At 43.4% G+C, this 27,167-nt stretch overlaps 1 protein-coding gene across 9 annotated transcripts in view; it reads right to left on the bottom strand.

Moving 5' to 3' along the window:
• Window positions 1-27,167, bottom strand: part of PCDH9 (protocadherin 9) — a 753,026-nt gene that overhangs the window by 379,611 nt on the left and 346,248 nt on the right. For 5 of the 9 annotated variants that reach the window (XM_053384695.1, XM_053384698.1, XM_053384699.1 and 2 more), the window contains exon 3: window positions 23,323-23,388. The exons of the other annotated variants lie outside the window; for them this stretch is intronic. In XM_053384695.1, coding sequence (XP_053240670.1) covers window positions 23,323-23,388 — 66 coding nt within the window. The remainder of the gene's footprint in view (window positions 1-23,322; window positions 23,389-27,167) is intronic. 9 annotated transcript variants of the gene reach the window in all.

The following is a 27,167-nucleotide window of genomic DNA, read 5'->3' as shown; positions in this document are numbered from 1 at the left end:
GATGTTGACAAGCTAGGATGTGTGCAGAGGAGGGAGACCAAGATGAACAGGAATCTGGAAACCAGGCCTTGTGAGGAAAAGTTTAGGGAGTTGGGTGTGTTTAGCCTGGAGAAGAGGAGAGAGAAGATAGGAAACCATCTTCAAATATCTAAAGGGCTATCATGTTAGAAGAAAGGAGATTCCAACTAAACATCAAGAAGAGCTTTCTGACAGTAAAAGCTGTTTGACAGTGGACCGGACTCCTTCAGGAGATGGCGGACTCTCCTTCACTGGAGGTTTTTAAGCAGAGGATGGATCTGGGCATCTGTCCTGGATGCCTGGTCCCTTACAACTTTTCTCATTTTCTGATGAGGCTCTTAATGTCAGGGTCATGGATTCAAGCCCCATGTTGGGCAGAAAGATTCCTGGATTGCAGGGGTTAGACTAGATGACTCTCAGGGCCTTTCCAACTCTATGATCCTATATGATTCTATAATTATAAAACCTAATCTGTCACAAACAAGCTTGAAAGTCTCATTACTGCCTCATTCGCCTGCCAGAGCAAGGAAAGGGCACTTTGGGTGCTTCAGCTAACGATGTCTGTGTTTCTGGTTTGAAACAAAATCTCACAGCTGGGCTCCTCAGCATCCCCCAGTCTCATTTATTTGAATGGAAACTCAAAGAACAAAGAGCATTGTGACAAAACAAACACGTTTATGACGGCGTAAGCTTTTCTGGACCACATTCTCTCCCCTTCACCATATGTGTATGAGCATTATACTGATGTATTTGGTTTGGGAATGGGAGGAATACTGAAAGCACCAAAAGTGAATACCTTGTTGTTTACAATTCCACCCCACAATATTATGTGCACATATACCTCTACAACTCAGGATCACACTCATGCATCTGATGAATTAGACTGTGGTCCACAAATACTTGTGCCGCAATAAATTGGTTAGTCTTCCTGGTGCTACAGAATCACATCCATCAACACATTTTTCACTGTTTTGTTTTCTGATTTGCAAAAAAGGTCTGACTAAGGGAGATAAGCTTAGTTTGCTGTTTGCCTGTCTGTTGTTATTTGCTCTTAGTCATCCCCCCTCTAAGCTGGACCAGTTGCAAAACAAGTAGGCAGAATGAACCCACTTTCCACATAGGCCAATCCTGCCAACATTCAGATATTATTTAGAGGAGAGCCAGGTTCAGATTACCAGCTCCTCTGGATCACCTCGTTTTTTGTTTTGTTTTCTGCTCAGCATCCCTGCAGAAGCAGCAGGGAAGAAAGTACAGTGCAATATAAATAAGGTCCTTCTGGGGGAGCACAAACAAAGTGCAGAACTTTGCACTATACACACAAATTTGCTTTCATTGATGTCTCTGAACCAAAATGGGCTTTAAATGCTTTAAAATAGCAGTGGCAGATCGACTGGCAATAGCCAGAAGCTGTAAAGATGGTTGCTGTAGTAAGTTGCTTTGAGTTACTTTCTTTTTAAATAGTGCCCAATAAATCTAGTTAATCATCATCTCACCATCAAAGTTTGATATCTAAGAGTGGGGCACATACGCCTATCAGAAAAAGTTCACACACCAAAGAAGACCCTCTAAAGAACAGGCCTATGTAGACATGATATCCTTTCATTTAGAATGTCAACAACACACCTCATTCAATATGTCAGCAATAGTCCTCTTGTCTCTTATGACCCGAAGAGGCAACATGGGTATAATCAGGCATACAGTGAAATGTGTGATGCTCCTGCACATACCTGTATAACCAGATCACAGGCAGGGGTCCGTGCCACATTTGCATGTGCTCACTTGTACACTCACTCTGTCCTATTTTCACATCCATCTGCATTGGGAGGCGGCCACAATTTAAATAGTACTTAAACAGGTGTTGTCTTATCACCACCCCACCCATTTTAAAATGTGCTTCAATCCTTATGAGCTGAGAAAATTGCACTGCAAGTGTGAAAGCCAGCAGGTAGCCAAATTACAATCTGCTCATTAGTCCAAGACATGCAGATTCAGTTTAGTTTATTTTTGAATTCTCAAGAATAATTTTTTTCTAAGTATACGTAGCATGGCTGGGACATGCAAGTGTTCACAATTTCCCATGGAACAGCTGCATTTAGGTGAGCACATAACCAGATATCACATTCCCAGCACATTTTTATCTTCAAATTTCTCTTTACTTTGGGTTTCCTGCAACTGTTGACTAGTTTTCACGTGACAGGTCAAAATTAAAATTAAGAGACTTCCGGGTTAGCGCCATCGCCTAATGGCGGATTCCCTCCGAGCTCCGGAGGGAATCGGCTCAGCAGGGGTTGGGTCCTGCCGCGGCGGCGACGCGGGGACCCTCATAAACCACAGGCGTTGAAGCCTGTGGACCTGGTGACTCGGCGGGCACCATTTGCGCCCCCCCGACCAGCAAAGGAGCCTTTTTAAAGGCTCCGGAACGGGGGACGGAGAGTGGCGTGGTGCTGTGAGTCGACTGCTTCTCCTGCTGAGTGAAGCCGCATGCCATGGACGGAGAGCGCTGACTTCTTTCTTTGAACATTTGGACTAAAAGTAACAACCCGTGAGTAATACGGAAATTGGACTTAAAAGGGAAATTGTCTTTGGGAATTAGGCACGATCGGGTGAGGTGTAAAAAGGAGGTCCGCTCACCCGACTTGTAAACATCGTAAAGCAAGGATTTTATTACTAAGGTTGTGAGAATACCTTTCTTCTTTGTGGAGAAAAGCAATTAACTCTACGTTGGGGCAATTTAAGTGATTGTGCTGGAGGATAAGAGCTAACATTGAAAGCGAAATTCATCCCCCCCCCCCAAGACCCGGGAGCGATCGATGGGAGAGCCTGCGGAAGAGAAATAAAGACTTTGACAGCTGTCAAACTAGCTGTCAAAGTTGGGGGGGGAAGAGAACTTTGTTTTTGCTATCTTTGCTGGTTATTTTTGCTACAATTTGGTAACAAATTGTTAAAAATAAAGAGAAAAGACTAATTTGACTTTTGGGTTGGAACTGGAAGATAACAACAAACTAGAATCCCTCTAGAGGGGATTTAGGACATTACAAAAATGGCTGTAAGTGGAAAAATACTGGCTGAGCTGGAGAGGTCTTTTTTTCTCTTGGGAGAGTTACAGAAACAGAGTGATGTTTTGACTAATAACGTCACAATACTGAAGGGAACAGTAAACAAAGTTGCTGAGCCTGGGAGGGACTTGACTCAAGTTTTTGCAGATGAACAAGAAAGTCTTGCAGTTGTCCTTAAAATTTCAGCAGCCGAACAAGAAAAGAAATTTGAGAAATCTGAGAATGTGATGGAAGAGGAACATGATGATTTGAAGGAAAAAGAAGGAGGAGCTATAATGCCACAGATGGTTGAGGAGAGCCAGAGGCCGGCCAAAATGGATATAAAGGAAAATAAGATCAGGATGATGGAAATTTGGTTTGAATTGAAGAATGTGAAATGGAGAGATCTCCCTATGTGGAGATCTGAAGATATATGGAATACAAACCTGGTTAAAGTGGAAACTGGAGCTTTTGGGACATTTGGACTTAAGAGAAGCAAGAAACAAGATTTTGGCTCCACTTTTAAATATGGAGGCCTGGCTGGAAGAAACATGGACATTATTGGGACAGAGCTTCTTCGAGATTTGGTGTTTAATATAAAGGACTATCAAAAAAACCGGCAGAGAGGAACTGAGAGAGAATTGAGAGCCTCGGATGTGAGGTCGCCAGGCTGACTGCAGATGGACTGATGGATTTTTTGTTGGGGTTCGAAACCGGGAAAAGGGGGTGGTGGGGTCCTGGGAATCCAAAGGGTGTATAACTATATATTGTTTTAATTAATTTGGTTTTGCCACTAACATAAAAATGGGGATTTTAGGGAAGGGAATTGGGGCCGACCTTAGAAAAAGACTTTTAAGAATAAGTATTGACGTATAAAGATTGAGGTTCTTAAGTTAAAGTTGGTTAATTACCGTATTTTTCGCACTATAGGACGCACTTTTTCCCCTCCAAAAATGAAGGGGAAATGTGTGTGCGTCCTATGGTGCGAATGCAGGCTTTCGCTGAAGCCTGGAGAGCGAGAGGGGTCGGTGCGCACCGACCCCTCTCGCTCTCCAGGCTTCAGGAGAGCCCCACCGCCAGCCCCACAAGCTCGGGGGACAGCGGGGAGGCGGAACGCCGCCATCCCGCTGTCCCCCGACTTGGTTAGAAGGCTGGCGGGGGGAGAAGCCTGCTCCTCCCCGTCGCCAGCCCTGCAAACTCGGGAGACAGCGGGAGAGGCGCAGCGCGCCATCCCGCTGTCCCCCGACTTGGCTAGAAGGCTGGCGGGGGGGAGAAGCCTGCTCCTCCCCGTCGCCAGCCCCGCAAACTCGGGGGATAGCGGGAGAGGCGCAGCGCGCCATCCCGCTGTCTCCCGACTTGGCTAGAAGGCTGGCGGGGGGGGGGAAGAAGCCTGCTCCTCCCCTCGCCAGCCCCGCAAACTCGGGGGACAGCGGGAGAGGCGCAGCGCGCCATCCCCCTGTCCCCCGACTTGGCTAGAAGGCTGGCGGGGGGGAGAAGCCTGCTCCTCCCCTTGCCAGCCCCGCAAACTCGGGAGACAGCGGGAGAGGCGCAGCGCGCCATCCCCCTGTCCCCCGACTTGGCTAGAAGGCTGGCGGGGGGGAGAAGCCTGCTCCTCCCCTCGCCAGCCCCGCAAACTCGGGAGACAGCGGGAGAGGCGCAGCGCGCCATCCCCCTGTCCCCCGACTTGGCTAGAAGGCTGGCGGGGGGGAGAAGCCTGCTCCTCCCCTCGCCAGCCCCGCAAACTCGGGAGACAGCGGGAGAGGCGCAGCGCGCCATCCCACTGTCCCCCGACTTGGCTAGAAGGCTGGCGGGGGGGGGGAGAAGCCTGCTCCTCCCCTCGCCAGCCCCGCAAACTCGGGGGACAGCGGGAGAGGCGCAGCGCGCCCTTCCCGCTGTCCCCCGACTTGGCTAGAAGGCTGGCGGGGGGGGGGGAAGAAGCCTGCTCCTCCCCGTCGCCAGCCCCGCAAACTCGGGGGACAGCGGGAGAGGCGCAGCGCGCCATCCCACTGTCTCCCGACATGGTTTGGAGACTGGCGGGGGGGAGAAGCCTGCTCCTCCCCGTCGCCAGCCCCGCAAACTCGGGAGACAGCGGGAGAGGCGCAGCGCGCCATCCCACTGTCTCCCGACATGGTTTGGAGACTGGCGGGGGGGAGAAGCCTGCTCCTCCCCGTCGCCAGCCCCGCAAACTCGGGAGACAGCGGGAGAGGCGCAGCGCGCCATCCCACTGTCTCCCGACATGGTTTGGAGACTGACGGAGGGCTTCCTCCTCCCCCAGCCCCGCAAGCTCCCAGAGCGATGCCAAAGCTGCGCGCAGCTTCGGCATGGCTCTGGGTCCCGTTCTGGGGGAGGGAGAAGCTCGGGCTTCCCCCGCCCCAGCCCCGCGCCTGGCGGGGGGGGGGATAAAATTTTTCCCCTTTATTCCCCCCCCCCAAATCTAGGTGCGTCCTATGGACCAGTGCGTCCAATAGTGCGAAAAATACGGTAAATTGATGGGGTGAACTTAGAAAAAGATTTTTAAGAATAAGTATTGATGTACAAAGACTGAGGTTTAAAATTGGATAACTAAAATGAATAGAGAAAATATGGTAAAGTTTGGGGACAAGAACTTGCTGAGCTAAAATTGAAACTGGAATACAAGAAGGGGAGGTGTGGGGAAGTCAAGGAAATTGGTCATTGAAAGTAAGATGTGAATTTTAAGTGTTTTTAATTGTAGTTCTTCTTTTATGTTTTTTTTTATGGTTTTCTTTTATTTTTTGAAAATTTCAATAAATATTTAAAAAAAAACAAAATTAAAATTAAGAAACAATAGTTTCTTAAGTTATATTTGTTGCCCTTCAAACAATGTGCTCAGTTCAAATCATCAGTCATGAAGTATTTATTTTAATCTTAAGAGTATTTTCTCCCAATACCGATGCACAAGCATTTGGAACTAATTATATATAAGTTCCTGCAGGTACAGATAAAAACAAAATCAATCTTGAATTCAGTTGCTGTTTTCCAGTTTGAAACTTGACCTTGCAAATCATCTGTGAGCCTACAGTGCTTATGAGTTACAGCTGTCTATCTTTCTTGAGGCATAATTTGACATGTCATAAAAAAATCTTGTAAAACCTCAATAGACTTAACACAATTATTCTGAGATTTAAGCAGAGAGTAGGAATAAACGGACAGTTTCCACAATGCAAAAAGTGAGGATTTGTATTGGGACAAGGGCTTTTAAATTTGTTTTTAAATTATATGTAGTTGAGGTGAGTGGTGAAGTGGTCAACTTGCTGATCATACCAAATTATTCGGGGGGGGGCACAAGCATATATGGCATACTGTTGGTCTCCAAACGTCAAGGAGGATACAATAGAGCTGGTAAATTTATCGCCTCTGTGTTTACCTTTAGACACCAGCTTAAAGCATTATTTATTTACCGTATTTTTCCGTCTATAAGACGCCCCCATGTATTTGGGGGGACTCAGATTTAAGAAAATGGGAGATGTATCCGTGTATAAGATGCCTCCTAATTTTTGACATTATTTTTTTGGGTAGTCTTATGCACGGAAAAATACGGTATTTACTTATTTGCTTCCTTCCTTACTTACACAAGTTTTGTGTTCTGAGCTTTTCCTTTTTATGGTTTTTTTTATTTTTGATTTCATGTACCCTGCTTTGAGGAGATATTTTTCTTGGTTTAGCACATAGAAATTTATGTTTAAATGAATAATAAATAAAAGCTGCAGAAAAGGGCAGCCAAAATGCATATTTAGATTTACTGAAACTACTAAGAATTGTTGCAACATTCAGGGAAATCTGGTAGATGGCCAAGATCTGATCAATAAGTGTTGATCAGATAATTTTATATAGGAATTTGAAAAGATTGAATTGTTTAAGGCTCCCCTGATTATCTGACACTTTCCAGCCCTTTAGAAAGAATGTTAAGATCATCCTTTGACTTACTGAGGTTTGAAATTTGATTCCAAAAGCGGATGAACAACTTTGACTTTGCAAACCGTCTGCCACTCTCCTGCTGTGAGTCCCACAGAAGTGCTGGTGTCTGACTGCCAGGAGCACTGCTTCAAGACACTTGTGCCCCCAAACCTTACAGAAAATGAGGGGATCATCCCTGGGAGTTGTAGTTCAGCAACATCTGGAGGGTCCCACACTTGCCTTAGGGTACCATTGTTTGGTTTGGCTTTGGTTTCTACATGCTGGAACCATTCTTAGGGCTCAACCACTTTCCCTTGACCTGTATTTTGATCACCAATAAATTCCCATGGATCCAAGAGCTTTTCTTGTTCTGTGACTGTGCCTTGTAAAAATCTGATCTTACTGTCTAGAAGCCTAGTTAAGCAAAATCTCTCTTTGGATTTTCCATGCATCTGATAAGATTCGATTCAGTGGGTAAGATCAGATTTCCTCAATGCACAGCTGCTGAACAAGCAAAGCTCTCGGACCCTTGGGAATTAATTTGGTACACAATGCAATCAAAATATAAGTCAAGTGAAAGTGTGAATCAGCCCTTAGTATTAAAAGAACAACAACATACTGCTTTCACAAACCAGTTAAGGCTGAGTATTAGACATATAGTTCTCATTACATGGAAAATGTGGCCTCATCTTAGGAAGAAAGTTGGGAATGTTTTAGCAACAAGGACCACATGGTGTTGAACTTTTGTTTTTCAAGGTGACATGTAAAATGGTTGGGCAGATCCCTTTTCCCAGCATAGATTAGTTTCCTACGCATCAAGCACACTGATTAATTTTTGTTGGTATGTATCACCGTGTTGTTTAAATACATCTGTGGCCTTTTATGTTACAACAATGGTGCGATTTAATCACTTATTCAATTTAAATTGGGGGCAGGAAAGGGTATCGGAGCAATGGGCACCTTATTGAGAAATTCAGAGTGTTTTCAGAAATTTGACTGTTCTTAATATCCTTTTCAGAGACACCACCTCTCCTTGTTTGATATTTGTGGGATTGTAAAATGATAATGTATGGTAATTCATGATGGTGTGATAAGCATACTAATAACCTCTGTAGCTAGTGCTGGATAGCTTGGCACTATGTGATCTGACTACAGGCAGGGAAAATAAGAGCAGTGGAAAACAACATAACAAAAACGAAAGGGGGAGGAAGGGTGTCAATTTGGCATCAAATCAAAGCTGTCGACTTTTTACCAATGCAGCTGTCTAGGCTTTGGTTAACCTCTCATTGATCTTCCCAAATAGGATTTCATCTAAAGCACCAAATAAAAATAAAAAAACCCAAACACACACAAACACGACTGAGAGCTGGTTCTGCAAATTGAAAAGTGTAAAAATGAATTGCTGGCAAATGCCCTTGGCAGCTTTCAGCAGTTTTAAGCATATGATCTGAATCCCTAGTATTAGATTGAAGTTTCTGGCTGGGGGAGGTGCCTGACAGTATAATCTTATGCATGTTCACTCAAAATTAAATCCCACTGTGGGGCACAAGTGTGCCTAGGGCTGTAGTCATAATAAGGTAAATATATTATTACTATTAGTGGGATGCGGGTGGCGCTGTGGGTAAAACCTCAGCACCTAGGACTTGCCGATCGTAAGGTCGGCAGTTCGAATCCCCGCGGCGGGGTGCGCTCCCGTTGCTCGGTCCCAGCGCCTGCCAACCTAGCAGTTCGAAAGCACCCCCGGGTGCAAGTAGATAAATAGGGACCGCTTACCAGTGGGAAGGTAAACAGCGTTCCGTGTGCTGCGCTGGCTCGCCAGATGCAGCTTGTCATGCTGGCCACGTGACCCGGAAGTGTCTGCAGACAGCGCTGGCTCCCGGCCTATAGAGTGAGATGAGCGCACAACCCTAGAGTCTGGCAAGACTGGCCCAAACGGGCAGGGGTACCTTTACCTTTACCTTATTATTACTATTATTAATTTCAAACTATGAAAAGTATTCCACACCAGCGTACTTGGAAAGACACAGCTAAATGGTTCCCTATTCCTCAGCTAAGCAGAACAATATACAGGTGAGATCACATAGAGTCCGTCAGGATTAGGCCATGCAGCATGCTAGAGAGCAGAGCTCCAGCCAGGGCGGGGTCCCTGTTGTGCTGTAATTATCTAAACATGCTTCTGTGTGGTGCTGGGTCCTTTTCTCAATCCCTGCTTGCTTGCTTGCTTGCTTTGTTTGTTTGGCACCCTCCAGGGCTTAATTTGTGCCAGGGACCCTGGCATCTGTTTTCAATTCCAAAGCTCAACCTTGTAATTTATAAAGTAAGAATGGATTAACATTTCTCCAAGTAGGTGCAGAGAGCATGCTGTTTGCCACCGAGTAGCTACAGTAAGACCTTAAATGTGAAGGATTAGAGGAAGAATTTACAGATCTGAGGATTTGACACCAGACAGATTCGAGCCCCACAATCTCTTTCCTAATAAAGTTAAGCATTGGCACCATGACTAGGTAGGTGCCCTTGCCTACCTCAGATGGCTATGGCACTGAGTCTGACTCGATGCTTTCTGCCATGCTCAGCAGGATGAGGTGGGTGCCCTTCCACAAACTGAATGCATACTCCCAAAAGGCTTTGTCCCTTTATTTTGCAACACCCTATCATAACAGAATACAATTGTAAGTTGGATCCTCCTAACAGAGGGTCCATGTTGTGCTCGGCCCTGGAACTCTCCCCTAACCGGCTTATGGGCTGGGCTTGCCCCACTCCAAGCCGGTGGTGCCACAGTTATGCCACTGGCCTTTACCCAACCAGCAGCATTGGCAAGGTTGAGGGTTGGGGGTATTTATTTGGCAGCGTGACACAGGGACCTGCTTTTGCTTCGCACTGCCGAACACCCGCCCACCCACCCATTAAGTCTGGCCTTGCTTTGGACTTCGGTTGGTCACCTGTTTTGGAACGGGGCCTGGGTAGGAATTTTTCCCAATGTGGCAGATTGGCTGTGGCCACTTGGTTTTTGCCTACCTCTTAGCAATCGTCACAACTTTGTAAGGTTTGGTGGTTAGGCATTGGCTTAGGAGAATGTGGGGAGGTGAGGTGCGGCCATCACTTGCCCCTCCAATGAATAGGGTATTCCGTTAAAGGAATCTGGGGGTCTGGATCTCGTCCGAAGCCTGGAGAGGGACTAGGGCCATGCCAGGACCCCCGGGAACCCCAGGGGTGAGCACCAGTCAATATACACTGACAGAGATCTCCCTGCTGGTTGTTTACCCTTCCAGGCTTCCCGCAGGGTGGGGCAGGAGCCAGTTATAGTTTTGATACCAATGCTTAAGTCAATGCCAGTCACACTTGTGTATTTAATAAAGTTGTGGCCAAAATTTGCCCATTAACATTTAAACAAAATTCTGTCTCCACTGTGTCTTTATTTCCATGGGTTAATGGGTTTTGGGGCTCGGAGCACAATCAGATCTTTCTGGCCTTCACTGTCAACTGCATGCATGCCTGGGGAGTATATATTCCCAAGTTCTCAAGGAGTTAAAGAAGAAATCATCTAATGCCATTCCTAACAAGGCAACTCTGTGTGTAAGAAACATTGCAGATTGGTACAAACAGGGTGGTCAATGTAGCTGGTTGACAAAAGATTGATTGTTTTAATTGGGCCCTGATGACACAATTCAGGGCATAAAACTCTTTCTCCCATCTCCCCCTCCCTTAAAGTTCACCAACCGCTGGTCTTTGCTGTGACTGTTCCCTGCACCCATAAATCACTAAATGGCTTCTAGAGGCTGATAAGAAATTAAGACTCAATATGGGTGCTGGACAAAATAGATCAGCCTTTGCAAAAGAGGCATTTTGTTTAGCTCATTCCTCCTCTTTTAAAGCAAAACAATGAACAAAACATCACAACGCTTTGTGTATTTCCAAGGGAAGGCAAAGTATTTAATGAATACAAAGCTGACAGAAGGCTGCCCCCAAACCAGGCGTATGGCACTTTGCAATATCACTCAGTAATACTTATGTTACCTGATAATAAGAACTATATCATGCCAGAGTTGGGTCAAGAATTCAGGATCAAAATGGTGCCCCTTCTGATCCAGTAATTGAAAATTATTGCTCCAAAATTTGCCTCCTGATGCAGGCTGCCTCACATGATTCCTAATGATAGGATTGCTCCATTATGCTTCAGTGTATGAAAGTATTGTGTCCTGTTCTGGGTGCCACAATTTAAGGAGGATACTGACAAGCTGGAATGTGTGCAGAGGAGGGCGACCAAGATGGTCAAGGGTCTGGAAACCTAGCCTTAGGAGGAACAGTTGAGGGAGTTAGGTATGTTTAATCTGGATAAGAGGAGCCTGAGATTGAGTTATGATGGCCATCTTCAAATACCTAAAGGGCTGTCACACGGAAGATGGAACAAGCTTGTTTCCTTGTGCTCTGGAGGCTAGGACCTGGACCAGTGGCTTCAAGTTACTAGAAAGGAGATTGTGACTAAACATCAGGAAGAACTTTCTGGCAGTAAGAGCTGTTTGACAGTGGAACAGACTCCCATGAGAGATAGTGGACTCTTCTTCCTTGGAGGTCTTTGAGCAGTTTGGATGGCCATCTGTCATGGATGCTTTACTTGTGATTTCTGCATTGCACGGGGTTGGACTAGATGACCCTTTGTTCCCCTTCCAACTCTACTATGCTATGATTCTTCCTTAACAGCTATTCTAACTCTATACCTGTGATTCCATCCCATTCACTTTGTCTTTCCAGAATCTCTCCACCTGTCACTCACTTGAATTCCACCCAACATTCCATCACACTCCCCTGCTGTCCAGCATTCTTCCACTCACTCTTCTGTTACAAGCTTCTCTTTCAAACCATCATCCATATGTGATGTCCCACAACAACAAACAGAAGACAGTTTTGTAGGGATGGACAGATCAGTCTATTTCTATCATATGCTAGTTTCATGCATGCACAAAACCTTTTCCATTTTATCCCATTTGCAGGCTGAATCTTTCTTCTTTTTTGAAAAATTCTTTAGAACAGCAATGAACAACTCACTGGTTTGTAATATCCATAGTAGGAAGCAAAGTAAGCTGCAACCCCATTTACCTAGGCATAAGACACATTAATTTCACTGGGACTTACTTCTGAGTAAACATAGTTAGGATTGCTTTCTTCTTGCCTATGGACTACCTTTAACATACAACCTGTGTACATAAATCAACCAAGAACTCTTTCATTGTGGAAAACGAATACAAAAAACCCACTAAAAGCAAGAGTGTGCACCATGATGGGTGGACAGAAATCTGCTTAATAGTCCATTTTCAACTTATTTCTCCAGTTAAGTGAAAAGCCTTCAGTGGCAAAAGCCTTCAAATAAATTGTCAACAGTCAAAGATGTTTGCAAACAAAGATGTTTGCAAAATAAATTCCTCCTCCTCCTCTACAAGGCTAGTCCCTTTGTACTTCAAGGCCAAAACCAAACAGTATGCGTTGCTCAACTATTTCTCAAGCCTGCTAATCTTAATCTTAATACTACTACTACTACTACTACTACTAATAATAATAATAATAATAGCATTTTAATTTGCTTACCGCCCTATACCTGCAGGTCTCAGGGCATTTCACATGATAAAATCATTATATAAAAACACAGAATACATAATCAAAATAAAAACAAGAACAGCCCAATAACCTCCCATCTTTCCTGGCTGCAGTTTTTGTTCCATTTCCGCCAAATGACCCTGAGTTTCTTTGTTAGCATCACCTGCTTTCTACAACCCTTCCTTACTTTTTGCCTCCAATTCATTGGCACTGCTGCTGTATAAATTAGATAACTTAGTATGGATTTTTAGTTCATTGCAGAATCTCTCTCCCCAACCAGCTTGCTTCTCTTTTGCCTCTATTTGTTCCATTCTAAAAGAACTACCACATGTCCCTGTACCTTGTCCACTGACGTACCCTTTCATCCTAGGAAACCTCCTCTTTCTTGTTCTCAAGGTTACACAAGCTCCAAATCTCATTTCCTTTTTCCTGAGCAAGGGCCAGGTGTTCATAGCCATGGGGCTTCAATTCTGTAGTCAACCAAGTGTTTTGATTCTGAAACAATTCCTTTTCTTCCCCCAACCTTTGCTCATAATATTGTACTGATGTCCTAAGCTCATCCATGTTTAATTGATAATCTACCTTTGCAGTGATTAGTCCTGTGGTTCCTCATTCAGGTATATAGCTCCAACACTTGAACTGGCTTCCATGGCATGGCTTTGAGCAGCCTGGTCACCTCAGTGCATCCCAGGATCTGCTTATCCTTCCCGCCAGTGGGTAAAGTCCTCAGCTGGACTTGTTTGCCTTCTAGCTACAACCAACACCTGGACCGCTTGTCCCTGCTTCGTTGCTTTTGGGAGCACCTGTACTTCATGCTTCTGCTGCACTGTCTTCTTCAGAGCCAGCTCTTTCTTCTTCTACTCTCTTTCAAGACAGATCATCTCCAGCCTGTCTTTTATATTCCAAAGCTACAGGCTGTATTATTATTTTTGGTCAGCTTCCTTTAACTTGGGCATCTTCTTATAAACCATTCCATTCCCTACTCTGCTGTCTCTTCAAACCAAAATAAACAAAATAACAAACACTTGACGGTACTTGTCTTGCACTTGACTTGCAGCTCTTCAACTGTTATTCTCTAACTGCTGCTCATTCTAAGTCCACACAACATCCCATCGTATGCCCCTGCTCTCCAGCATCCTTCCAGTCACTCTTCTGTTCTATTCATAACCTATTTTAACAATATTGGGTGCCATTTTCAGAAATGCACGGTGGCATGAAACAAATGGTTTGCCTTGAACACCATTTCAGGCCTTACTTTGCAATTGTGAGACAGCTTTAAATGCCATTTATGCATTGCCAAGAAAGGAAATGCATCACCAAAAAGAGAACAAAAAGCAGTAACAGATTTGCATAAAATTTGCATGTGATAATTTGTATTCATGTAGGCAAATTTGGAAATAATTACTATAACAAGTAGGGGTGCAATACTTTTCATCATTGTGCAGAAGGCTGTGACCAGGTGATCTGTGTGCCTGCTCAGTCTGCTGTCTCTTGATGCTAGCCACTGAGCAGCGATGTCAAAGCTCCTGCTCACCCTTCTCATCTGCAGGAACACAGGAAACTGCATTATAGTGAGTCTATCTCCCTCACTGCTGTTGACACAACTGGTAGTGGCTCTCCAGGGCTTCATACAGGGGACACTTCCAAGGGGTTGAATCTGGGACCTTCTGTTCGCAACACAGAAGCTCTCTCATGCAGCTGCAGTCCTTCCCTAAAGATGACTAATTAACTTGAAACCTGACTTGGACTGGAGGATGACTCTTTCAAACAGAGGACCCTACTCCCGAAAGCAGGGCACATAGCTATTAATTAAATGGTGATCCATTTGGAATTGTATTTTAATTCTAGATTAGGAACCCTCAGAGACATTGTGATAATGCAGTGCGAGGAGTGGGTAGCGGTTTGTTGAGCCTAATCGTTTCAAACAGTTTGAATGTTTGTGATTTTAATGGCAGGAGGGTGGGGGGCCGAAATTAGACTGCTGCTTGACATTAATGTTTTGTTAAAGATAACAGGCAAAAGTGTTGATTATTTGTTGCAGTAATGAGTGGGGCGAGGTGGCGTTGATTCATATATGCGGTTGAAATGTTTGGCAAGGAGAAAGCTGGGTGCTTATGGAGGAAGACAAATCTCGAAGAAATTGAGCATCTGTGTATGCTTTGCTTGGGATTGTTTTATAATGATAGTAGCGCATAAACGGATTGTCATGGAGCAGCAAGAATACTGGAGGCATTAGCATCTGCTGTTGGTAAGGAAACACAGTCTATTTCTGCTTTCCTCTTTGTGCTTTATAGCTCTCTTTAACTGAAATTGTTAATGCCCTCCTCGCTCACATGCACGCACATCCCCAGTGTGTTCAGATCATCTTCTGCAAGTGCAACAGCCACCAGAAGCTCAGCCAGAGGTCCTAAAGAAGGGGTTCTTCTTCAGGAGTGGTCCCCACCCTGAATTCTCTCCCCAAAGAGCCTCCTCCTGCTTTCTTACAGCTAGCTTTTTGGCAGATGAAAGTTAAACTCATTTTAAAAAGTGGGTAGGGTATTTTTCATTATTTATTCTGATACTGGTTTCTGAGTGGTTTTGTTTGTTTTAGCATTTTTGCTTTCGTGTGTAATAGCTGTAGCTCTGGTTTGGGCCATAGTAAAAGGCCAAGGTATAAGCAAATCTGTTAACAGGATAAGCAAACAAATATTTAACATCTTTCCAATACTATCAACCCCCCCAAACACAATAAAAAAAGAAATGAAAAATTATTTAACTTATATGCAGAATTCATCATGCGAAAGGCTGGGCTGGATGAATCCCAAGCCGGAATCAAGATTGCCGGAAGAAATATCAACAACCTCAGATATGCAGATGACACAACCTTGATGGCAGAAAGTGAGGAGGAATTAAAGAACCTTTCAATGAGGGTAAAAGAGGAGAGCACAAAATATGGTCTGAAGCTCAACATCAAAAAAACGAAGATCATGGCCACTGGTCCCATCACCTCCTGGCAAATAGAAGGGGAAGAAATGGAAGCAGTGAGATATTTTACTTTCTTGGGCTCCATGATCACTGCAGATGGTGACAGCAGTCATGAAATTAAAAGATGCCTGCTTCTTGGAAGGAAAGCAATGGCAAACCTAGACAGCATCTTAAAAAGCTGAGGCATCACCTTGCCAACAAAGGTCCGTATAGTTAAAGCCGTGGTTTTCCCAGTAGTGACGTATGGAAGCGAGAGCTGGACCATAAAGAAGGCTGATTGCCGAAGAATTGATGCTTTTGCATTATGGTGCTGGAGAAGACTCTTGAGAGTCCCATGGACTGCAAGAAGATCAAACCTCTCCATTCTGGAGGAAATCAGCACTGAGTGCTCACTGGAAGGGCAGATCGTGAAGCTGAGGCTCCAATACTTTGGCCACCTCATGAGAAGAGAAAACTACCTGGAAAAGACCCTGATGTTGGGAAAGATTGAGGGCACAAGGAGAAGAGGACGACATGGTTGGACAGTGTTCTCGAATCTACGAACATGAGTTTGACCAAACTGCGGGAGGCAGGTTGCACATGCAGTCTCGTGACCCTACAGGTTTTACTGTGTACTAGTCCTGAATTCTGGATATGGATCCCCCCCCCCCCTACTGATTACACCACCCTTTTGCATGAATTAATCACCATCCAGCAAGGCTGCTTGCATGTAGAACCCTTCTTAGGGAATGTCCCCATTACTGATTTGGAGTGCAGGAGAGGGACTAAAGCATGGGTAGGCAAACTAAGGCCTGGAGGCCGGATCCGGCCCAATCGTCTTCTAAATCCAGCCCACAGACAGTCCAGGAATCAGCGTGTTTTTACATGAGTAGAATGTGTGTTTTTATTTAAAATGCATCTCTGGGTTATTTGTGGGGCATAGGAATTCGTTCATTTTTTTCACCAAAATATAGTCCGGCCCCCGACAAGGTCTGAGGGACAGTGGACTGGCCCCCTGCTGAAAAAGTTTGCTGACCCCTGAACTAAAGCAGCTCATGGTCTAAGTTGGTTTGTTCCCTCTGATACACAACAGAGGCCTGGCAGAATTAGTGCACCTTGAGCCATTAAGGAAGGTTTTTCTGCTCTGATCTCTCTCTTGAGAGAGTTCCACAGTTAGGGTGCCACAACTTAAAAGGTCCTATTCCACTTCCTTGCTAAACATGCTTCCCCGGAGGTGGGAGGCACTACAAGGACATTTTAGATTAATGTAACTCCCAGGCAAGTTCATGCCTAACATTGTGAACTGGGACTGGGAACCAATGGGAGTCCCTTCATTTTTATTCATTTACTTGCTGTTTGAATTAAAAACAAACATGTAAATTAGAAATATGAAAAATATATTATGTATACACAGCCATGGGGCTATGCATATACCCCCACTCTGATAATTTATTATATATACTCAAATATTCAATGTATATGAATCATTCATAATTACATACATGCAAAGACACAGTTCATCATTGCTGCTCATAGGTTGTAAGGAACACGCCTTGCAATTATTAGAGCTACTTAGCTTTAATATACTCAATACATTTTACTGCTTTTTTTGTTCTACTTCATTAAAACTGAGTGGCTAATACTGCAATTTTCTGAGCCTAGCCTGGTTCCTACAATACATCAGCATCAGGGTTCCTTCATGGCATTTCATTTACTTTGAATTATTAAAATACCATTAATTTTAATATATGAGGTTGCATCTCAAGCCTAATGTTTATACCAGGCCAAAAAAATAAATACCTTTGATTTTATGACTAATGGGGGGAAATTACAAGATTGGATTAATTGTACTCCACTGGGGACTGCTTCACATACAATGAATCCCTGCACTGGAAACACTTCCTACACAGATTTTGTTCCTGCGTAGGAAAGCCACTTCTTTGCAACCAGGACTGGAGTTATGCCGATGCACCCTCAGGCCATTGCCTCAGGCTGCAGGAGTGGCAGAAGCAGAACCTGCTGCTGCTGCTGCACCTGCTGGTTGCCTGCTGGGGAAGCAGCTGCTACAACTGCCTCCAAAAGGTGTACATCTATCGCTTACGCCAACACAGATCCAGACTGCAACTGGGCAAACACAAAACATGAACGCAGAGTAAATAACTCAAAGCAAGCGACCCCATTAACAGACTAAAGGTCAAGTCATGTGTGCAACACACACATGCATTATTATTATTATTAAATTAATTAAATAATTAATGATTAATTGTTTGCCACCCTATACCCCCAGGTCTCAGGGAGGTTCACAGGATAAAATCACAATATAAAAACACAAAATACATAATCAAAATAAAAACAAGAACAACCCAATAATACCCCCCCCAAAAAAAAACCTCCACATACACATATTGTTAAGGATGTACAGCCTGAGATGGCATTAGAGGGGGGGACCATTTGCCCATTTTACAAATAAGCAAAACTGGGACAGAATTTTTAGTGAATCCATGGCACAGAACTCAACAACCCATGTAGATCTGGTAACCTATAAATCTTATCTTGGGCTGTCCCTGTTCTTACACTTTCGGTAGGTCAGTCCTGATCTATGCTAGTTTCTTTCTGTATTTTCAGGAGCACAAGAAGATGAATCATAATAGAAATTGCTACGTACATTTTCCTTGTGCATGCAATATATTTAATAGTATTTGTAAAAATAAATAGATAGATAGATTTGGATGCTGGGGTTGCTCTGCCTGTACACGTTTTTCAAGTGGCCTCCCAGTCCTCTTGTCTCTGGAGACAAGAAAAGGGAAAACACGTATATCTTTGAATGATAGTTAATGTCCTGAATTACACCTCAGGGCCCAAGGGGCAAATAGCTTGATTTTACCACCCTGAGTTGTTGCCAGTATCTGACGAAGCTGACTCATAAGGGAACAGTGTGCAGAGCTCCTTTCAAGCAGAAATTTAAGAGTGCACAAGAGCCTTTGCTGTGATACTCTGCTGACAGCTTCTCTTTGACATCTCTGATTTATGTCTTATGTGCTCTTTTTTAAAAAAGGATCAAGACTACAAATAATCTGGGCCTTTAAACATATAACATGAGATAGCATTAAAAATGTACATATATTATTGCCGATCACAGAAGTCAAAGATAGAAAAAGTTCTGTGTGAAGACTGACTCTTTCCCTTGCCAGTGCAGGCTTATTCTAGAGATGGCAGGTGTCAAACTGATCCCAATCAAAATACCAAGGAATAGAAATGATTTTTAAATGGGGGGGATTTCACCCACTCATAAGAATTAAACAGATTCTTCCTTTTAAACAGATAACATTGTTTTGCATCCGTCTTGTCTGCATACAAGAAAGGTCTATGAAGCTTCACTGACTGAGATAAAACTATGAATGTATTCAGTGAATGGCAAAATCCCAAATTAATCTAGTAATGTGGACTAATGCATGGAATGTCCAAGCATTATGAAAGGGGTGGGGAACTGCTTCAATTACCTAAATGCCCCCCCCGAAAGCCCATCAATCCATTGATTTATATGTTGGCTTGAATGACATGGGAAATATGACCCAAAATAAAATAATAGTCTCTAAGGCAGCATATTTTGTTAAGAATTAGTATTTTCCTGAAGGAAAGGAGGGCAGAAGCAGAATACACCCACAACATTACTAAGTATAAGCTTGGTCATTTTTGTGGTCAATTAATACATGGTTTCTGTATGCATAAAATATACTGCTACCTTATATTTTTTGTTATGTTTAGTTTATTTCAAGATCAAACCTCCCAGCCCGTTTCTGCTGTCCAGGCAGGAAGCAAAACAGGAGGGACTCTTGAGCACCAGAAGGCTATGTTATGGCTTTGTGACTCACAAATTCTGCAGCAGGTATAATTTAGAGTTATATCCTGCCCCATCCTGAACACTTTAAGTAGGCAGTAAAAACCAACAATCCTCCACCACAGTAAAGCATCTTAAAAGTTTTGTTTTGTTGTAGTTGTCACTGAAGGGCTCTCACCCTTTGCCAGTTTGACCCCGGTGGCCAACTGAAACAACAGACAGATCTTGCAGCACTTTTGCATGGTGTTCAGCTGGTCTGTGCTGTTATGTGATGTGCACTGCATAGGAAAGTGCCTCATACCACATTAAATCATCTCTCCCATCTAGTCTAGTATGGCCTGCCCTAACTGCCAGCCCTTCTTGTGGGGCTCAGGCACAGATCTTTCACATCACCCACTACCTGATCTGTTTAACTGGAGATGTCAGGAATGGAACCTGGGACTTTCTGCATGCAAAGCACATCCTCTGCCACTGAGCTATGCTTTCTCTCCTAAACCGCTTTCTCTGAGACTTCTGGCAGTGATTGGTTGCACTGCTGAAAGGGAAGGGGACGTCTATAAGTATTCCAGCTGCTCATGGAGCAAGTGGCCCAACACAATATTCATAGCCTGTCTTGTGAAAGAAGTGAAAACTTTCAATTCAGCTGGGATTAAAGCTTCTGAAAGGCTTTATGGCTACAGGCAGAGGGCAGGGTAAGTAATGGGATGGGATGAAAGAACCTGGGGAAAAGGCAGGTAAGAGGAGACAGAGCCCGGAGGATAAACAAGAGAGATTACAAGGACTTGAGGGAAGTGGAGGCTAAGGAAAACAGGGGCCATGGATAAAACATATATAGAAGTGTTATTCAGGGTAACTGAATGCATGTAGGGCAAGGGCTACTTCACACATGCAGCTGAAAATACACATGCAGCCTTTGCATGTAGATTGGGGGTGGGGTCTGCTGCCACAATCCAACCTCCCACTGCTCTGTCACACATGCACATTTCCTCATTCTGTATATACCTTCTGAATGTTTCAAGGACAATGGAGGCTGCATCAGTCTGTCATGAAGAGGAAGCGATGCAGCGGTGCTGCACAGGCTGAACCAGGGTGGCTAATGGGAACTTTAGGGTGACTTTCAGTATCCACTGGGAAAGACAGGCAGGGTATACAATTAGCAAATAATAAAAATTAACAGTCGTAGACCTGGAGGTAAGGCAACCCCTGAAGGCAGACATTCTGGCATTCAGAACAGGTTCCCACTGGGATGTGCGCGGTCCTGACACGGTGGATACTGGGAGCCCAGACTTGCTGTAGGAGGCAGGTATCTGGGGGCTTCAGCTACTGAAGTAGGCAAGCAAGACAAGAAGGCTTGCTGGCCCAGTCCTGTACTTTCCTCCCTAGCTCCTTCCGTCCTTCGAGGCTGCAGCCTACTTACAGGTGATGAAGCCTGCAGGATGACTGTGTAGATATGCACAGCTGCATATACTCTCATCTTATCTGTGTATTATCACCTCCTTGTATAAACAATGGTGATGCAAAATCAAATTTCCTTTCATGGTGGTAGGCCATTCTTTTGTCCATATGCTGCTTTGCATGCATACGCCATACGTCTGTCTCATGGCAAACATAAAATGGTTGAATTCACTATCAATTACAGGTTGGAACAAGTTGGATTTCAATTACAACAGGAGAGCAAAACAGCTGGGAAATCCCCAAGGGGAGGCACAAGAACCAAGGGGGTGAACGGTTCATTAAACAGTACTAATTAGGGAGAGATGAACTCAAGATATAAAACACATCTTGTTGCTCTGCTTTCCTTTACTGAGACGGTGTCAGGACGAAACAGAATAGCACCTAGTTGGACTGAATCTATTTGAATCTCCCTATAATTGCTACCTCATTTGTAGCTTTAACAACTGGCCTAACTTTTAAAAAGTAACAAAAAAGGAAATTAGTGCCTTTCTAGTTGCCTAAATTACATTCAAATTAAACAGCTGCTTTGAGGGCAAGCATGAGTCAAAATGAAACAGAAGCTGGGGAAAAATACTTTATAGCTAATGATGTGGCTTGGCTAAATGGGAGAAACTTCCAGACTAGTTCTGTTGAGTTGTTTGAAAGAGTCACTACTTTTTAGTGAGATTTATAAGCAAAAACCACAGTTAAAAAATACCAAGGTCTACATACATATCCAGCTTTACATTCTCAAACATTATCAGGGATAAAAACCAGCCCCTAAAACACACGCAAAAACAATACTGAGCCCATTCAATAGGCCCTGCTCAATGAATACTGTGATAGAATTGAACATGCTCATCAAAATATCATCGGCATCCACATTAGCTGTGGATGCACTTTTGCATGTAGAGATGTCCTGTTCTGGATCAAGCCCTTAGTGACCCATACATGATAAGTAACAAGAAAACACACGAAGACCATGATCCCAAACACAGTCAGGTGGACAACACACATTTCACTAGTACTTCAATGTGCTTAAGTGCCCCATTAAAGTGCATTGCATAAACATCGATAAGCAAATTATCAAAAGCTTAATATATTTATTAGTAGCCAACAAAACTCCTGAAAGAAATAGTCTGAATTGAAAAGTGTAATCTACAAAGCTCTGCAATAAAACATTGTGATTTCAAACGTAAGCAATAAAGTATAATGACAGAATTGTAAAAGACTTGCATGAAATACAAGCTTCCAATGAGATATAATTGGAAGCTGCTTTTGCATGCTTAATTTCCTAGTAACAAAATCAGAGCAAAAAAATTTTTTCCTATTGAGTGATAATATGAAAAAAGGAATGACACTATTCAACCAAAGCTGAGTAGTTTAAGTCCCATTGGTTTCAGTGGAAGACTGAAACATCTGCTTAAATCTCTCCCATCAAAATCAATGGGACTTAAAACTGCTTCCCTTGCCTGCACCTACAAGTTATTTTTCAAATTTATTTTTTGTTAAGCAACAAATGTTAAATGAGTATTTTGTGTGAATTTGCCTTTAATGCAAATATTTTACAGTGGAAAAAATTATATTTGCCATGTCAGTTACAGGGTCTGTGTTTCCTACTTCATAGAAGACTCTATTTGAGGGAGTCCTTTTTTGAAATGCTACCTGGTCCAAGGTTCTCTAAAGATAGAGAACCTTAAAACAAGAGAGCAGTGTGTGTGTGTGTGTGTGTGTGTGTGTGTGCGCAGTAGAGCATTTTTCCATACTACGGTAAGGTGAACTGTGCTTCTACTTAAATTTTTGTAATTATTTCTAAAATTGCATCCATACATAGAAATTAGAAAATGCTATTTCTGTGCAGACTTGTGTCTTCTTATGTCCCTTTTTGTGATACATTTATTTATTTTTCATATTTCTGGCAACGCATGTGGTCAACTCCTAGACAGTTATAAGAAAACATTTGTTTTTTTTCCAAATCTCTTGGAATTATAGAGCACCCTCATTCAATTGAAACAAATTATTGTTTACAAATTTCAAAACATTTTACTCCAAGAGAGTGGTAGGGATTCCTCAGATTGAACCAGAAAGTTCAGGTTCTGAGGCTGTGGCCCAACCTATTGAGTTACCAAGGACTGTGTCCAGAATTGGACACTATGAAGCCTATAGATTGATTAGGCCTGGTCTTTCATGTAAATCTAGACACCCAAGAAGTACCACCTTCTGTTTGGTGCTTTACTCCTCTCTAGTTTACAGCTAAAACTACTGATCTCAGGGACCATGACCTGGCCCTACCCCTGGGGTCCTACTGAAAACAGAGACTTAGCACAGTGGCATCATATAGTATATACAGTTCCTCTTATACTATGCCCTATAACGATCCCTTTAAGCCCCCTCCCAATATAGTATGTTGGTGAAACATGTTGGTGAATGGAGCTCCCTAGGGGAGCCTGAGCACTGGTTTCAATGGGAAGCTGGACCCACAATACTTGATTTTGAAGAAAACAAACAAACTGGTTCTTTTGCTGTTGTTGAACAGTTCTGATATCTTACCACCCATGGTTTGTCAGGTACCCAAATCTCCCACAAGTACTTCGGCATATCTCCAAAATTCAGTGCCTAAAAAGCAAGTAATAGTTGAATAAAAAGATTTGTCACTTTTACTGCACCTTAAGATAACCCCCGCCCTCACAGTCTCTGGCACAGCCCATATTAAAGGTCAACTCACATGCTGTTACTGGGCTTCTGAGTCCCTTCATGTGATTTATAAGAGGCTGTGTGTCCCTCCCCCTCCACAAGACCTCTTTTGCAATACAGAGAACTCCCAATTTACATGGTGGTTACGTTTCAAGGCACTGCGTATTTAAGTGGAATCACATATATTTGAAACACCATTGAAAAAGCCTGAAAACATTCCAACCCCACCCATTATTGTGACGCACACAGTTGCACAAAAAAACAGTCACTGCCTATACATGATGGCCTGTTTTACATTATCTTTTCTAGCCCCCTTTTCGCCTTGAAGAAGAATCACACAAACTAAGCTAAGCGTGTTGTACACACAAATCCCTCGTGCAATGTGCTGTGGGAATATGCGGTAGACAGAAGAGACATAGGCAATACATGAATCAGGCCAATGAAGACTCTACATAAACCACCTGAAGTGCTTAACTTGCTTTAGTCTTAATTTCATTCATGATTGAGGGGACAATCTAATGAGGAACAAATCAAAGTATGGATTTCTTTGAATACTTTTTTTTTGTAGCACATGAGATAAAGCCCATATCAGACATTAGCTGACCATAGCACAGATTTCTTCAGCCTTGGGTCCCCGTATGTTGCTGGACCACAACTCCTCAGCCAACTCACCAAGGGAGTTGCATTAAAAAACAAGGGAACCAAAAGGTTGCCATAGCAGATGCAGCTTCCCTGTGCTTGTATCCCTTGTTGCTCTAGTAATGTAGTGAAGAGATCATAGGACAGGGCTGAATCACATGGTAAATTCACAGCCTAGCATCTCCTGTCCATCAGCAGTACCGGCATGGGGTCATAACATGTGGTTGGCCTCTTCCAAGTGACTTTCTCATTCTTATATTGACAACAGCCACATGGAATGAAACCTAACAGACAAACTGGATCTGTGCAAGCAATAAAGCACAATATTTGTATGGATACCTTTTTTAATGAATATAAAAACATCCTGCAAAAAGCACATGAGGAAGAAAGGCTTCTAGCCAGGCCTGCTAAATTCTGTATAGCACATTTCAAGTGACTTTCATTGGTTGATATCAAGTAACTGAGCTCCCAGTCAGTCTGTATTTAAATGGTTTGATCAGCACAAGTATATTGTTTGAAGAAGCAAATCCGGAGGTCTGAAATGCCAGTAAATGCCAGATTTCCCCAGGTTCCATTCATGATCTGCCAAGCTCTATCAGAATATTTAACCCCATCCCACTCAGCTCCTCCACTTTCTTACCAGATTGCATCCTGTTCCCAATTATGACAGGTTTTAAAGGGTCAGGATTCCCCCCCCCCCCACAAAAGTTGGCAATACTAATAAAGAAGCAAAATCTGTGTGGGATACTTTTGCCTAGTGTGACGAAATTAGCATTCTGCTCACAATTATTTGCCCCCTCTTTTATCATGATTTGGTGAGCAAAGGTGGAAACATCAAAAATGTTTACATCAAACTATGATGTCAACCCCTATGGAAAAACACATGTCTGTTCCACAGTTCTCCCATCAGAAGCTTCTGATATCTTATACACATCCTGTATGCTTACAGAGTTACATCACAGTTCTTTTTACCTAAGGATTGGTCTTGAAAGGAGCTTCTTACTATTTATATTCACCGCAAACATTCTCCTCTGATATCAAGTCAGAAGCTTCCAATTGACTTGGAAGAATTCCTTTGTTTGCCAGCCGATACCTTATTTCAAAGAGAAGCACACCTCAAAACAACAGAAACCTGATTTTTGATTCTTCCTTACTTTTGAATCAAACCTCCAAGGGTATTAGCAAATGCAACGCCACACAAAAAGAAAAGAATACAGTAAGCTGATTCACAGACGTATTAAGACCACCCTACCTGTATCTTAAGGATATTTTTATATGCACCCAACAAATCTTGCAGCATTGATGTTGAAGCTAAGGGAGAGACGACACCCCCCCCCCATGCCAGTTACTGTTACCCATATATAATGAAGAAGATGCACAACTGAAGATTCAGATAATTCCTCTGTGGTTGAATCTTACTCGCTAAAACACAGATACCTGGTTTTTGTTTGTTCTTTGCTTTGCCATTTTTCTCAGCAGAAAGTTAACCCAATAACAAATCCTTGCTTGGCTTAGCTTACAGCCAAAGCACAGAAATTTTACGCTGGCATGCAGGAGTGATCCTTGAACTTGTGTGCCCTCCCCACTGTGCAGTGCTAGCTCATAGACATTGGTGGCCTACAAACAAACCCCGTTAGTTGAAAAAGCAGTAGGGCCTGCATATTAAGAGTTCTCTTGGGCTGCTGCTGACCTAGTTGGGTGCTCTGTGAAAAGGAAGCATAGCAGTACTGCTAGACATGGGGTGGGCTCTGGGCTTGGCCCGCTCCCACTTCCACTCACTCCGGAGCTGGCTTTGTCACCATAATTGATTATTCAGTGTGGGTTGTTTGGTGTGCATTAAAATCTGCAAGAGAGGCCCTTCTCGTGGTCCCTCCAACTGGTGTTCATTATGCTGTGAATGAGGATAGAGCGTTCAAGTTGCAGAATTCCACTTTCCTGGGGTATGATTGGCATCATCATTGCACATCTTACAGTGCCAATTACAAACATATCTATCCAGCCAGGCTTTCTCTTGAGTTGAATCGCAAACCAGTTAGTGTAAATCTGCTGTGCTTACTGTAGTATTGTACTTTAAATTGCTGCATGGTTTTACCACTTTTATGTAGTTTTTGGGGGGTTTTTTGCTTTCTGTAACTCCCCATTGGGATTGATAAAGGATGGAACAGAAATGTAAATATTAACTAGTAACAATTGGAGGAGACAGTGTAAGTCCCATTTCTGTGCTCTAATCACCCAGTTTTGTTGAAAGTTCTACGCATGGTGCAGAGAGGAGATACTGGCTTTAGGCTTGGCCCCTGAATGCCCTGCATCTACATGCCAGGGCTTTGTGTGAACCAGCCCTTGTTCTCAGTCTGCAGGGCCAACATCCTTCTGGACTTCTTTTACAAAAGCTAAGATTATTGAGATTTAATCAGGTTTCACACCGCTGATGGCCTGTGAAATACACATACATGAAAATGATGACCCCAAACCGTCATCTCTGCAACTCGCAAGTCAAGTCAGGATTTATTTTTTCTTGATAATAATTTGGCATGGAATTGCCTATGGGCAGGTTAGGTTGAGTTATTCTGCATGCAACCAAGTGCTGCACTTTCAGGTGCTATCCCACAGATGGGACAAATTGGCCCTAAAATTCATCACCATACTTACATCGATGTAATCCTACATATTTTGAGTCACAGGAGACTTGCAACCCCACAATTTGTGTCAGGGCTCCCCTTCTCACCCTTCAGAGAGCAGACTCATCAAATGCAGTGTGTTTTGGCACATGTAGTGTTCTATATCTACCTCACGCATGAAGCTCTTACTTCTGGTAACACTCTTGATGACAGCGGCTACTTGATGATGTACCATTTTAAGCATGCTAGTGGAATCAGAAGCTTCACAGGTGAATCTAAATGCATCTCCGGGAGCACCATGCATTCCAATAAGGCAAGTATACCTGTTGAATCCACTATTATTTAGGAAGATAGACAAATATAGGTCTTCCCTGTGTACTTGCTATCCTTTCTTTAGGACCTGATTGCTTGGTGGTATTTCTAAAGGCTCTGCTCTACTAATTA

The sequence above is a fragment of the Podarcis raffonei genome, chromosome 4 (assembly GCF_027172205.1).
Source record: "Podarcis raffonei isolate rPodRaf1 chromosome 4, rPodRaf1.pri, whole genome shotgun sequence".
Taxonomy (NCBI): Eukaryota; Metazoa; Chordata; class Lepidosauria; order Squamata; family Lacertidae; genus Podarcis; species Podarcis raffonei.
Note: the sequence above shows the minus strand (reverse complement) of the source record. Positions and strands in the feature narration are given on the sequence as shown.